The 15,992-nt window shown below is 39.3% G+C and overlaps 1 protein-coding gene across 4 annotated transcripts in view; it reads left to right on the top strand.

The window, feature by feature from the left end:
- The window catches only part of Ssbp2 (single stranded DNA binding protein 2), a 264,312-nt gene that overhangs the window by 214,399 nt on the left and 33,921 nt on the right, over nt 1-15,992 (top strand). For 2 of the 4 annotated variants that reach the window (XM_028891032.2, XM_028891030.2), the window contains 3 exons: nt 7,461-7,527; nt 8,195-8,265; nt 13,324-13,415. In XM_028891032.2, coding sequence (XP_028746865.1) covers nt 7,461-7,527; nt 8,195-8,265; nt 13,324-13,415 — 230 coding nt within the window. The remainder of the gene's footprint in view (nt 1-7,460; nt 7,528-8,194; nt 8,266-13,323; nt 13,416-15,992) is intronic. The other 2 variants (XM_028891033.2, XM_028891031.2) reach the window with 1 other exon arrangement.

The raw sequence follows: 15,992 nt of genomic DNA, 5'->3' as shown, positions 1-15,992 counted from the left end.
TCCTTTCCCTTCCTTCTTTCCTTCCTTCCTTTCTTTAACTGTTGATTTCATTAGCCCATTTGTTGATAGCCAAAGTTTTCTTTGGTGTGTGGTTTAATTTTTGTAGTTCTTTACAAACTGTGGATATTGGGCCATTCGTCAAAAATTAGGTGTCTGTTAGCATCGTTGTTTGATTTCTAGGTCCTGTGTTCCGTTACACTGCTTTGCCTTTCCATATCCCTGTGTCATTCTGTCTTTGTCTATACAGCCGCCTCCACTTAGGTTCTTTCTACTAAGGATTGCATTGCTATTCGTGGCTATTCATGGTTGTCTTAGTTGGGGTTTCTTTTCCTGTGATTAAAACACATGACATGCAACAACTTCAGGAAAGTATTTATTCCATGTGACTTCCAGGTCACAGTCCATCACTTGGGAAGTCAGGGTAGGAACTCAAGGCAGGAACGGAAGTAAGAGCTGTGAAAGAGTGCTAGAGTGTGATGGTTTCCTCCTCGTAGCTTGCTGAGTCTGCTTTCTTATAGCACCTAGGACCACCAGTCCAGGGCTGGAGCCACATACAGGAAGCTGGGTCCATGCATATCAGTTGAGAAAATGCACAATACATGACTATAGACCAGTCTGATGGAGACATATTCTCAGCTAAGGATCTACCTTCCCAAATAACTCTAGTTTGACATAAAAGTAGCCAGTACAATTGAGCTCGTGTGAAGTTGGCACAAAAACACGTGACTATTCAACTAGAACCTTCATGATGGCATGTTAACATTCCTTTTACAATCTAAAACATTCCAACTTTTTAAAGTCCCACAGCCTTTCAAAATTCAAACACTTCAAAAATGCAGTCTCTTTAAAACATCCAAAGTCTTTTTTAAAGTTCAAAGTTTCTAGAAAATATCCAGAGTTTCTCAATAATATCCAAGTATAAAATATTCCAAGTCTCTCTAAAATTCCAAGGTCTCTCACCTGTGGACTCCTGTAAAATCAAAACTAAATTATGTGCTTTCTTTTTTTGTTTGTTTTCTGGACAAAGCGTCCTTTATAAGAGTACAGAAGCTCTCCAGTGACTAATAGTTGCAAACTTTAGAGACACATAATAAGGCAAAGTATTCTGCCTGGATTTTGACTCACTGCATTTTTAAATTTTTATTTATTTATTTTACTTCCTGGCCGCAGTCTCCCCTCCCTCCAATCCTCCTAGTTGTTCCACCCATCCCTCAATCCACTCCTCCTCTGTTTCTGTTTAGGAAAGGGCGGGCTTTTCCATGGATATCAACAAAGCATGGCATATCAAGTTTCAATAAGACTAAGCACCTCCCCATGTATTAGGCTGGCCAAGGTGACCCAGTATGAGGAGTAGGGTCCCAGAAGCCTGTAAAAGGGTCAGCGACAGCCCCTGTTCCCACTGTTAGGAGTCCCACAAGAAGACCAGGCTACACAACTGTAACACATATGCAGAGTGCCTAGATCAGTCCCATGCAGACTTCCTAGTTGTCAGTTCAGTCTCTCTGAGCCCAGGTTAGTTGATTCTGTGCATTTTCTTATTGTGTCCTTGACCCCTCTGGCTACTACAATCCTTTCTCCCTATCTTCTGCAGGATTCCTCAAACTCTGCCTAATATTTGACTGTGGGTCTGTATCTGTTTCCATCAGTTGCTGGATGAAGCCTTTCTAATGACAATTGGACTAGGTACCAATCTCATCACAGAAGGTGGCCAGTTCAGGCTATGTATCCATTATTGCTAGGAGTCTTAGCTAGGGTGTTCCTTGTAGATTCCTGAGATTCCCTTGTGCCAGTTTTTGCCTGACCCCAAAATGCCCCCCCTCCAGTAGTTTCTTTCAATACTCTCTCCCACCCCACCCCAACCTGATCACTCTTGTTCCCATTCCCACCTACCTGCCCTCCACTCATGAAATCTCTTCTATTTCCCCTTCCAGAGGGATCCAGGTGTCCCCCACTTGATCCCTTCTTGTTACCTAGTCTCTCTGAGTCTGTAGATTGTAGTAGAGTTATCCTTTATTTTACAGCTAATATCCACTTATGAGTGAGTATATACCATGTTTGTCTTTCTGTGTCTGGGTTACCTCACTCAGGATGATTTTTTTTCTAGTTCCATCCATTTGCCTTCAGATTTCCTGATGTCATTGTTTTTAATGTCTGAGTAATATTCCATTGTGTATATGTACCACATTTTCTTTATCCATCCCTTGGTTTAGGGGCATATAGGTTGTTTTCAGGTTCTGGCTATTACAAATAAAGCTGCTATGAACATAGCTGAGCAAGTGTCCTGGTGGTATGATTGAGCATCCTTTGAGTATATGCCCAAGAGTGGTATAGCTGGGTCTTGTGGTAGATTGATTCCCAGTTTTCTGAGAAACCACCATATTGATACACAAATCAAAATGACTCTGAGATTTCATCTTATACCTGTCAGAATGGCTGAGACTAAAAACACAACTGAAAGCTCCTGTGGAGCAAGGGGGACACTCCTCCATTGCTGGTGGGAGTGCAAACTTGCATGCTGTTTTAATCAAAGAGGGAAGAACCAGGGTACAGTCACAATCAGACCAAAGCAGACAAAACCAAAGTGCAACAGTATACAAAGTTCAGCGTCTGACTTCTAGGACTCCTCACTCACCGTGTTTTGGGCTCCTCTAAAGGACTCCCTCCATTTCTCCAGCTCTGCTGTTGTGAGCACACATCGCTTATCTTCTAAATTCAAGCCGGAACCACTCTGCGGTGGCTGCTGTCTTTGGTCATTATCCTGTGATGCTGACATCTCCAAAATGTTGGGGTCTCCATTGCATTCGGGCTGCCAATTCACTAGTAACCGCTGATGGCCTCTCAGGGACTCTGACCTGCCACATTCCTTCAAGCCTCCATATCTTCATAAGCCCTTTAATCATGTGGCTTCTCCTGAAACTGAGACTGTACCTTCACTGGTAGCCTCTCCTAAAGACCAGCCCTGCCATACAGTGCCAAGGCTCAGCCCCTCTTCATACCTTCAAACAAGTGCCAGCTGGGAAGCTCTTACACATTACCAAGTTTAGCTGCTGGTACAAGATACAGCCTTGGCCAGCTCTGGGCCACAGCTTTTGTATACTGATCCTAAGGACCCGCTTCCCAGAAGATCTTACCTCAGTGATGCTGGTCGCTTCCTAATCATTGCTAATTTATCAGTTCCAGTTAACCAGTATTGATTGTCCACACAAAGCAAAGTGTCTTGGTAATCAAAGTCAGTTCTTGATTTCTAGCTGCCATGGCCTTCATTTAAAATATATCACTCAGATAGCCTGGTTAGAGTCTGTATTTCCTGTGAAACATCACAAGCTAGGTCTCCATCATCTGTATTGTTTTGGTTTCTGTATCTTCCATGCTCCCACAGAATGGTCCACTGAGCTCTGAGCACTTAGTGGCATTTCCAGCACAATCCTCCCAAAAATACATGGTCAAGTCTGCCAATTTTGTTTTAGTTGGGGCTTCTGTCATGATAAAACACCATGACCCAAAGCAGTTTGGTGGAGGTTTATTTCACCTTACTGCTAACACTCCAACCTCTAGAGAAGTCAGGGCGGGAACACAAGGCTGGAATCCAGAGGCAGACACCAAAGCAGAAGCTATGGGAGTGCTGCTGACGTCTTGGTGTCCTCATGGGTTGTTCAGACTGCTTTCTTAGAGCATCTAGGTCCAGCATCTTCCGCAGGGGTGGAACTGTCCACAGTGAGCTGGACCCACCAATATGAGTCATCAATTAAGAAATTAATTCTCACAGGCTTGTCAATGGGCCAGGCTGGTGGGGGCATTTTCTCAATTGAACTTCCCTCTTCCCAAATGACATGTTGAGTTGACATAAAACTAACCAGAAACATGGCCTATTGTGGTTCTATATGAATTCTTGTATTGTTTTATTACAGCTCTGTGAAGAATGACATCAGAATCCTGATGGGAATTACATTCAGTCTGTTGACCACTTCCAGTAGTGTCGCTATTTTCATGACATTAATTCCTAATATCTGGTGATCAGGAACACAGAGATTATTTGCATCATCTAGTATTTTCTTTTCTGTCACTTTTTAATGATGATGAAGTTTTCAGTGTAGAGGTCTTTTACAACCTTGCTTAGGTTTATTTTAGCTACTTTTTTTGGGAGCTACTATGAATAAGATATTTCTAATTTCTTTGGGAGTTTATTGTTCATATATGCAAAGGGTAATTCATTTTGTTTATTGATTTTGTGTTCTAAAACTTTGCTTAAAATGTTTCTTAGATCTGAAAGCTTTCTAGATGATTCTTTAGGGTCTTTCATGTGTAGATTAGATGGGGCTAGTGTAACACATTTCTTCCTTATTTTGTTCCTGTGTGTCTTTTTCTTGTTTAATCCCATAGCTAAGGCAGAGAGCACTGTGTTGAATCAAAGTAAAAGCTGGCATCCTCATCTTGTTCCTGTCTTCAGGGGAAATAATATCAGCAATTTTTGATTTTGGTATAATACTAGTTATAGGTTTGTTACATGTAGCCTTAATGTGGGTCTTTTTTCTCTTTCTTTTTGCCAGTTTAGCTAAGGGTTTGTCAACATTACTAACTTTTTCAAAGAACTGACTCTTTGATTGATTTTGTGTGCTCTTTTAATCTTTATTTCATTAATTTTTGTCTTATTTTTTATTATTTCTTTCCATCTGCCAGGTTTGAGATTGACTTCTTATTTTTCCAGAATTTTGAATACATCATTAGGTTGTTTATTTGAGATGTCTCTAGTTTTGTAATAGGAGCCCCTATGTCTGTAAACTTTCTCTTGGGGCTGCCTTGGCTGTGGATCAAAGAATGGTGTATTTATTGTGCTGTCATCTGACTATAAGAATTGTTAATTTCCTCTCCGAGTTCTTTAATGACCCACACTGTTCATTCAGAAGTGTGTTGTTGAGTCAGTTAAATGTTTGTATTACGTAGTTTTTATTGCTCTTGCTGTCAGTGTCCTCCATCGTCACAAGAATGCCCGGGGCTGCACCAGGGCCACTCTGCAGTACCTGGAAGTGTGGTTGGAAGAAGAGTTATGCTGGGCAAAGAAATACACTTAGGACTTACAGAAGAAAATACATTGAAGTAGTAAAGGCCACACTTCTACTGTTGGATAAAATACTGACAAGCCTACATAGGAGACAAAAATAATACCAAGGTAGCAGCAGATTTGAACTTGAGTATTGAATGCGTAATAAGCAGTGAATCTGATGTGCATATGTATATAGCATATGAATTTATTATTCACCTGTATAGATTTTTTTCGAGCTCATTGGTCACTACAAGTGTCTAAAGGTATTGCACCCAAGAAAGAAGACCAGTTGTCCAGATCATGATGCTTAAGTGCTGTGCTTATGAAGAGAATCAAGATCCTTTAAGAAGGGGCTGCTCCAAGAGCTAGGCCAAAGTAAAAAGCAGTGTGCACATGGAGAGTTTTATGGCAGAAAGTTAAAAATACTCAAAACCTGAACTCAAATCTAGCATCCACATAAGATGCAGGCATAGCAGCATGCCTCTGTAATCCCAGTGCTGGGGGAGAGAGCCAAGTGATCACTGGGGCTCATGGCCATCCCAAGTCAATGTAACTGGGGAGCTCTAGTTTCAGCAAAGATTCTTGTCTCAAAAGATAAGGTGGAGAGCATTTGAATACACCTGATATCAACCTCCAACTCCACATACACATAAGCACATACACATATATACTATACACATACAAAAGGAACAGATAATTGAAGGATTATAACCCATTGAATAAAACAGGACCCATGAGTAGTAAATAAGTAAATAATGGCTTTCTTGCATTAAATGTCAGCCAGGAAACATAGAGGCAATGATGGGCATGGAGTATCTCTGTATGGTAATCATCTCAGTGGTTGAGGATTAGTGATAAAGCTAACAAAGGAGTGTAAGGAATGGGATGTTGACAATATCAGAATAGTTCCGATAATAAAAATTATCAGTTGCAGGGGTGGGGATGATGGCTTTATAATATAGAAATCTAACAGGTACCAACACCATCAGATGATGAAGCCTAGGATGGCCAGTAGTGGGTGAGTGGGCATCCTGTATCCTCAGATGTGGTACACAAAGAAGAGCATCAAAGCTTCTCTGTGATATTCCTTCATGTTAAGAAGACATGACCTGAGTCCAGGTCATGAAAAGAATATCAGAGTCACCCTGTAAAATACACAGATTATTCTCCTTACAGCCAGTGAGGGCTGATAGAGAAGGGTTGGCATGGAGAGGAAAAACAGGAGTTGTTTCTGCTTAGAAAAGCAGAGTCATGGCAGCTCAAGGCACCACATGCTCCATGATGTCCTGTACCAGAAAGAAATAAGAGAAATGACAAGACTTACGTTAGCTCTGTGGCGTGGAGGTGCTGCTGTATCAGGCTATTTCCTGACTTGAAATAGTAGGATGATGAGGCACTCCATCTGCAACTTGCTCTCAAGAGATCCAGAAGATAATTTATGATGGGGGCGATGGTAGGACAGAGGTTAATGTTGGCCTCTGAGGACTCTGGGTTGTGATATACAGGAATGCTTCATATGTTCATGAAGTTATGCGATTGTAAAGTTTGTTCCAAGAATTCTGTAAGGAAGTGATCCCAAAACAGACTCATAAAGATGTCATCAGTGGCCACATACGGGTTCTTGAGAGGAGAAGAGTACACCAACTGGTTATCTAATACTTGTCTGAAATCATACATACAAGTAACACTATACAGACAGAACAGTAAGTGTATAGTGGGTGGACTTGGAAGCAACAAGAACAAAATCCAAGAATTAAACAAAAAAGAAACTAGAGCTCTTGCTACATGCCATGATAACAGCTAAGGCAACTGGCCAAATCTGGGTGCACAGTTGTTAAATTTCTTTTTAAAAATATTTGAATATTTAATTTGATAAGATTTTTCCAATTTAAGTTAAATTAGAAGATCTTTATAGAAAGGTATTTCAGTTTCCCTATAAAATTACATTTTGAAGATGCCATTAAACTAAAGAAGAAATAGGATGGCTTATTGTAGACTTATCTCCACAATATTTATGTACAAGATTGGATAAAACAATTTCTTCCCTCCCTCCCTCCCTCCTTCCCCCCCCCCTCTCTCTGAGACAGGGTTTGTCTGTGTAGCCCTGGCTGTCCTGGAACTCACTCTGTAGACCAAGATGGCCTCAAACTCAGATTCTTTGCCTGCCTCTGCCTCCCATTGCTGGGATTAAAGGCATGTGCCACCACTGCCTGGCCCCAAACAGAATTTCTTTTACAACAAAAATCTTACATTTAGGATGTACAAGGATGAAGTTTATAAAATGAATGAGAAACTGAAAGATCTTGAGAGAGATTCAAATGCATTTGTAGTTGTAGAAACTTAAAAGGGGAATGTTTAAAGCGCATGTTTCATAAATATTTACACTATTGCTTTTCATTTCTGTTTTACTAATTTCTAGGCACTTGGCGGTGTCCCGGGAAGTCAGCCATTACTCCCCAGTGGAATGGACCCGACCCGACAACAAGGTGATTAAAGGAAGGTGAAACTGAGGAGGTGCTGGGCCTGTGAGGGAATCTCTGAGAAGAACTTCGTTGGTATAAATGCTCTATCATCTTACCAGATGCATTTTCACAGCAACAATACTAAATGGTTTCTACTTCCAGCTAATTCTCAATTATGCACAATAGCAGGTTAGAGCTGCTGACATAGAGACGGAATATTAAAATGTCTAAAGTCTGTCTATGACTTTGGACTCATAGGAAGTTGAAGGATAACACATTTATCAGTTCCTCTGCCTTTTTCAGATAGAGGACTTAGTGTTGATAGACAGGAAGAGGACAAAGTGACACCTGACTTCATTAGTTCAAGGGTCCCAATAACCTCTTCCTTCCTTGGAGATACTTAGGGACCATGGACAGCGAAGGCTGTATGTAGTACAGGAAATACTGTCCTAAGGAAAGAAGATCAAAGGCTGTGAGAGAAGTATTCAACACAGAGAAGGAAGAAAGTTTCAGCCAAGAAAGCAATAGAGGGTGTGGGATAGCTGATAGCCAGAGCTGAAAATTGTGGTTACAAAAGTCGAAACACGTTGGTGGCAATGCTCAGATATGGCATGGTTCTACCCTCAAGACGGGAACTGGTCTCATGGTGCTCATTGCTGATCCATTGCTAATCTCGTCATACTTCCTTTAGGACATCCAAATATGGGTGGACCAATGCAGAGAATGACTCCTCCGAGAGGAATGGTGCCCTTAGGACCACAGGTAAATAATCAGCCTGAGAGCGTGGCTGCTGCCTCCTAATAAGGGGCCATTGTTTTCTGGCTGTTAGCATATGCACTGGAGTATTGAGAGACCTCTCGGGCTGACTGCATTGGACATGTAGATCTCACTATAAAATTCTGAAATTAAAATTACACTAGGTTCTATGCTTTATGTTATAAATAACTGTATATTTTATATCATAAAAAAATTACGAGAGAATAAAAACTTACTTCTGGCTACTAAACTCTTGTGATGACTTTTAGTCACTGTTTATTATGTCAATGTGAATACTTCCTCTGCAAAGCCAGATTGTAGTGTATTTTTTTCTATTTGTATTAGCAGTATCTTTTATATCTATTTCTGTTAGTATGAAGGAAATAAAGTGTCCTGGTATAAATTTATCTCAGAAACCAGAAACACTAACAATAACCATAAAAGTTACACCACACAAAAGGAATTGATGAAAATTTGTCATAAAGACCATGCATTTAAACAAAAGCAAGAGCTATGCTCATGAATGGATAGGAGAGAAAGTTTAAGTAAAATCATTTGGAATGGCAGGAATCTCATTACATAGTCACACATACCACCTTTCATATGAAATGTGTGCATCAAGGAAAAAAAAAGCTTCATTTCCTGAAAGATGATGAAAACAATCCCTACAACAGACATTTTACCACATAGCTGCCACTCAAAGGTAAACTGTCCTGTCTCTATACCTGTATTGTAGAAACAGGCTCTGGAATGGTGTTTGTAGCTTTATGCACAGACAAAATATACATGCATGCTTGTTTTGCTTGAGACAAGGTCTCACTGTGTAGCCTTGGCTGGCATGGAAATCATTCTGTAGACCAGACTGACCTTGAACTCAGAAATCCTCCTGCCTCTGAATCCCCAGAGTACTAGGACTAAAGGCCTGTGCCATTGACCAGTCTCCCTAATTTTTCCATAAATACCACTTCTGAGTTTTGTTGTTTTTTTTTTTTTTTTTTACCTTAAGGCATGTGTAATAAAATGAGATAGTCATTTCTGGTAACAACTTAAGTCTGAAACAGAGAAATATACTTAGCATAATGGTTCTTGAGGACTGTGTGTTAAGCAGGTGTAGACAGAACAGAGTGACTATGTGGTTGGTTAATGTGTATTGTATGGGTGAAGAAATAAACTCTTAACCCAAGTCAAGGCATATTTATAATATGTTTTCAATCTAAGGACAGCAACTGCAAGTGATTTTTAAATTATTACCAATATACTTTAAACAGAAAAGCAAAATTATTTAATCAGAGGGAAAAAAGGTCTTCTGATACAATGTTTGAAATTGTTTTCTCTTTATTTTTGTGATAGTCACTTAGCTAACCTGTTTCTTTAAAAAAAAAAAAAAAAAGCAAATCCCATGGGGCTCATGGAAATAGCCTCTTAAGTTACACAGCTATTTTAATTTTCTCTAGAACCTTGAAGGGTAAATAAGCAACATACAAGTAACATCTAAAAATCATGTAGTTGGGGTGGATGAATGGGAGATGAGAATGTATAGCTCGCATATAGAAAATAAACTGATTCCATATATTTAAATTCAGCCTAAATTGTAGAGTTCAACTTACTGCAGGATAACACTTCCTAATAAATAAACAGTCCAATCAAGGAAAGACATTTTAAAGTTTCCTAGCAGACAGAGTCTGAACACCTTTTTGTGAGGCACATTGCATTGGAAGACAGATTCGCCCGGATGGAATAGACAGTGGCCACCAGCTCTAAGAGATTAGCCCAATGGACTAGACAGTGGCCACCAGCACTAAGAGATTAGCCCAGATGGACTAGACAGTGGCCACCAGGGCTAAGAGATTAGCCCAGATGGACTAGACAGTGGCCACCAGCACTAAGAGATTAGCCTGGAAGGAATAGACAGTGGCCACCAGCGCTAAGGTTCAGAGATTCTCTATGAGCTCATCCCATTCTGCCTTTGTTGAGCCACGTGGAAAGCCTTTTTTTTTTTTTCCTTTCTTTTCTTCCTGAGTTCTTTGTGATTGGGAATATTAGTCACAAAAATCATGTATTATACTGGATAATCCCTCACTTTCTGTGACAATTCAATTTAATTAGCTCATCATTTATTGAAGGCCTACTGTGTATCAGACATCTTACTTGACCATTGAGCATAAAAAGATTAATAAAATAGGATTTCTGTCTTCAAGGTGCATGTTGTTGAGCAGAAAATGCAGCTGCATTTAGAAAAGTTATTATCCAATACCAAATGCCTAGAAAACAAAACATGGAGCCCTTATGTAATAACTCAGCGGGTCATCACATGAACAGAGAAGTGATGCTTTAGAGTTGAGGCTACGTGGGAGTGGAGCAAAGGGGGCGCATTACATTGTATTAACATCCTTGAAAAAGAATTAAAATAGCTACAGGTTTTGAGTAGCAAGTGCCATATTTTAATTCATTAAGCACTCGGATAGTTTATATTTCATTTTGTCCTGTGAAAAGTCTACATGGAAATTAATATTATTGCTGTGCAGGTAAGGAAAATAAGGTTAAGAGAATTGTTGTCCCATATGAAGGAGTGGCTGCTGTGGTACACATCTGTAATCCCTGAACTCCAAAGGCTGGGGCAGGAGGATTGCAAGCCCAAGGCCAACCAGACTCTGTGGAAAGCCCCTGGCTCCCAAAGGCAGTGTGTTACAGAAGCTGTAATGCTAAGGCAGTAGATGCCCAAGCTAATGCCTTTCTGTGCCCAAAGCTCTGAGGGACATCGTGGACTATTAGATTCTCTAAAACTCACAAATAAGGAGAAAAGTGGCCAGCTGTCCCAGAATGAATCTCTGCCTTCCTTTACCATGTATAGTTTTCATTTCTAAGACTTTTGGCTCTGAAATCCCTTGCTAATTACTACCCCTACTACTCCCATGCTTCACCCAAAGATGAAGACGGTTGGCTGCCATTTCACCTGATGACTTATGTGGCTAGAATGATTCTCCTACAGCTCACACACTTGAGTGTAAATATTTCCTTAAAGTGAAAGTGAATCAACAATGACAGTAGCAGGTAGCTGGGGATTTCTCTTATCAAGTATGTCATTCTGTCTGGATTAACAGACCTTTCTCATTGATTCATTTCCTTGTCCTCTTAACACCTCCTCCAAGTGTTCCTGTAGATGAGACAACATGACTGTGAAAGTGTAGTTTCTTTAATTTGGAAAAGTTAAGTAGGCTAGAAATATAGAAATGAAGGCAGAAAGCATAGGCTGAGGCTGGCCTGGGATTGCGTTTATGGGGATGTATTCAGGAGTTTAGGCTTATTTGATGGGTAATCTGGGTCATATCTTTTAACTGGCATGGGTAATACTGTGGTTTAGAAACAAAATTGCTCGAGGAAGTATACAGAATAAATTGGGATCAAGCAAGAGTAGAACAGAAACCAGTTAAGACGGTGCCACCGTCTTCACAGTAGGAAGTAGAGCACCGTGCAGGAGCTTTCCCTGCTGCCGCCAACAGACCCTGGCAGGTGATCAGATAGGAAATGTTTAAAAAAGAAAGGCTATCCAGGAACTTCTAGAAATTCCTAGCATGGTTTATTATGTGGCAGGTGATGCCAAAGTACTAAAGGAGGAGAAACTATAAAGAACTTAAGCACAAGCAGATGATCATTATTTCTATGTGCCGAGCATGAGATGGCAGCCAGGCAGAACCTACCACTGTGGAGTTCAGCATAATTCAGGCACACAGAGACACATGATTAAATAGATTCAGAGTCCTAGTGTATAAGCAGTGTTTGAACAGATTGTAGCGAATAAGATTACCCATGAATGTATATTTATTGCAAATGATGCTGTAGCTACAATGTGGGGAAAAGTAATATTTAAAGAGTGAGCAAAGCAAAGGAACCAGCAGTGTAACTGGAACACAAGACTGGAGAGGAGAGAGATTAGCATCAGAAAACCAAATGTGAAAGTCCTCCTCGACAGTGCCCAATGTATTAACATGATAATCAGAAAGTAACCTTTTGTAGCTAGAGTTTTCGCCAGTCCTGCCTGGCCCATGGTCAGGACAAATCTCTCTCACCTGCCAGTCCCACAGCTGCTCAGACCCAACCGAGTAAACAAAACGCACAGAGACTTATATTGCTTACAAACTGTATGGCTGCAGCAGGCTTCTTGTTATCTAGTTCTTATATCTTAAATTAACCCATTTCTATTAGTCTATAAGTTGCCATGTGGCTCGTGACTTACCAGTACTTTACATCTTGCTTGTCATGGTGGCAGCTGGAAGTGTCTCTCTCTGCCTCAGCCTTCCTGTTCCCCAAATTCTCCTCTCTCCTTGTCCTACCTATACTTCCTGCCTGGCTACTAGCCAATCAGTGTTTTATTTATTACCCAATCAGAGCAACACATTTAACACACAGAACATCCCACAGCAACCTTTGACCCTTATTGTCAACTAGTAAGCTAATATGATATGCATACTAAAGCATTAAACTGCTTTCATCTCCTTTAATGCACACAATAGGTATTGCCTGAGGTTCACTGAGCCACATAATTCATGCATGCGTATTTTCAGTATGCTTTAGTTCTCATATAGTTTCAGTGTTATAATAGCACATGCCCATGTTGGATCTCTTTGTCTATGAATGCTTGTCAGCATTTTGGGGCTTAGTTTACTTGTTCAGTTTTCAGACTTCATGTAATTGTTCTTATCTAATAATTTCAAACCTGTTGAATTAATAGTTTATCTAAAAACAGAATTTTGGACTTATAAAATGTTTATTTGAAAAAGTAACTAATGTATAGATATTAGGTAATTAATAAAAGATATGCTAAATGTTGTAATTTTCATCATATCTTGATCATTTAACATGATCCAATGATTGTCCATATTCATAGAATTTTTAAATGGCATGAACCAAAGTAGTTGTTAAAATAGAAGCAAAAATACCAGAGTGGACCCTTCAGAGAATGAATTACACAGGCCTTATCCAGTCAGGAGTTACGTAGGGAAGTCATTAACCTGCTCTCCTTTCTTTCCCCCTCCTCTTTGGTTTTGTTTTTTTGTTTTGTGGTAGTCTGACCCTTGGTTATCATTACAGAACTATGGAGGTGCAATGAGACCCCCACTGAATGCTTTAGGTGGCCCCGGAATGCCTGCAATGAACATGTAAGCAAAATGCTTATTACTCTGTTTAGTGAAGTATTCTGTTTTCTGTCTTCTGAAATTACACAAATTTGTAAAGCAATTTAAGTACCTCAATGTCTTTACTGTATGAAAATGAGCTAAACATGAGTGCAATTTTTTACTTCATTTTCATGACTTACTATCATGTTTTTCTTCTTTTCATGAAACTTTCAAATTCTTTTTGCATTTTAGGTACCATAAATTCACAACTTTTAAGTCTGTTTCTTTTTAATAATTATGTATAGATTTCATATGAAATCTATATGACACTATGAAGAGATGCAGATACCAGAACCATGTACTAATTCTACAGAAGTTAATAAATGAGAATTCTTAGTCATGTTGATAAGTTCTTTGTGGGAGCTGACGGTGAGTTAGTCTCATAAACATATATCTACATTTGCATTACTGGGATCACTTTCAACACAAAAGACTTCTCTGTGGTGATATCCTGTGTTAAAGAACTTCATAGTACAGGATTGGTTCTCTTTGAAAACTCAAGATGTAACTGGGTAAGAGATAAACTGAAGATGTTGGTATTACTGGAATGACCTTTCCAGTTTGTTTATGTTGCAGTGCAATTTGCTAAGATATTTTTAATTTATTTTGCATTCTCCAACCATCGCTTGAAGGCATGTATACACTAGATCTTGCTAATGACATTTATGAACTCACCAGACGATCACCAGGGTGATGGGGCCTAAAGGAAGCTCATCAGAAGTGATTACTGTGTTCATGTGGGCTTGAGGATCCTCAACTTTACTTCCCATCTGCCTGTTTTTAGCTCCTTACGTATTAAATGAAACAACTCTCTGTCATCCAGTGGCATGAAGACATACTGTGAAATAAGCTCTTTTGATGTATGCAGGATTTTTTAAGCTTCTGAAACCATTTTCATAGGATGCAATTTTTACTAAAACTGAAAATAGGTTAATAAGTGGATACCAGCCAGACTCAAAACTAACGGAACAGGGAGAAAAGTAGGTCAAATTGCCCTATAACGTCTTTTTGCCTTTGAAATAAAAATGGATAGACATGAAGTCTAGCTCTTGAACTCCTCACAGGCTCACCCTTTATTAGCAGTTGCTCCAGAGGGTTGAATGGTATTTTGTACTTATGTTAAAAGCTGGAGCTCTTAACAGTAGGCTAGAAAATACATGAAACTTAATTTAGAGTCTCACTTTAAAAGTCAATATATTTCAATAAAATTGTAATATTATGCTCAATCAAGTTGTTACAAGTGATAAGGACATATATAATATGAAACAATATAGTACTCTGTGTAATAATTAACCACACGGCCAACTTGAGGTAAACCTGATTTTGCTGGTACATAATAAAATTTTATTTTTATATGATTTAAGAGACTCAAATAATTACTTAAAATTACCTAGTTCCTTCTGATATATGTGCTTAAGCATTCACATATGAGTACTCTTAATCCCTAGACCATTAAGATGAAAAATGTGGCTGAAATTCTTAGTAGGATTTTTTTTTTTTGGATATTTAGCCTTCTTACATATTCTTAGATAGTTTGAAATATTTTCTCTTATATGAGAGTCCACTGTTGATATGAAGTCTAGTTATTAAAGAGAATGAAGACGTACATGCTTATTCTCATTTTTTTATTACTTTCCCTTTATTTTGGAGTCTTCTGTAATTCTTTTCATTTTTAGTAAATTGGGATTCTCTCAGAGACAATGAAAAAAAAGCACATATAGATTTAGGCACAATAAATGCTTTCCTATGGCAGGGAAACTTTCTGGTTAATCACATTCTAGTCGAAGAGGGTAATCATTGCATTGCTGGTATCCCTGCAAATCAGAGTGGACTAGAACAAGAGATACACCATAACCTCATCACACTTGTAAAGTACATTGAATTAAAATTCATTATATATAATCTTTAACACAAATGTGTGACACCCCCTCCAAAGAGGGGCTTTTTAAATGGCACCCATAACTCTCTCCATGACATTTTTAAAGAAAAAAGAAAAAGAGAACACTGTCGGGCTACTGAAATTTTGAAAGATAGGACATGGTGTTCCCTCAAGCTCCACTTTCAAATGGGTTAGGAGCAAGGACAGGCTTGCCAGATACTCAGAATGTTTCTTCATTCCTCTCATTTGCCAGGAGAATATAAGGACAGTGAAATAAAAGCCAGTCCTGGCCCCCCAGTGATTCAATACTGTGTTCTGACCAGCCACTAGAACTTTTAATTGCAAAATTAAACATTCACAACACAAATTTTGTTAATCCCATTAATGGAAGTTCATATATAGAAATTGGTTGCTGGGCTGTGGTAGCGCATGCCTTTAATCCCAGCTCAGGGAAGCAGGCAGAGGCTGGTGGGTCCCTGTGAGTTCAAAGCCAGCCTGGTCTACGATGCCAATTCCAGGATAACCAGGGCTGTTAAACAGAGACAACCTGTCTCAAACAAACAAACAGTAGAAATTGATCACAAAAAAACATTGGGGGAAAAAAGGCTTATGGTGGTGGGAACTTGACACTTCTGTTTTTATACTTGGAACAAACTGCATAGTAGTTTGTCCTGAACATT

This window comes from Peromyscus leucopus, chromosome 11 (assembly GCF_004664715.2).
Source record: "Peromyscus leucopus breed LL Stock chromosome 11, UCI_PerLeu_2.1, whole genome shotgun sequence".
In the NCBI taxonomy this organism is placed as follows: Eukaryota; Metazoa; Chordata; class Mammalia; order Rodentia; family Cricetidae; genus Peromyscus; species Peromyscus leucopus.
This window is presented reverse-complemented; position numbering and strand designations above follow the sequence as displayed.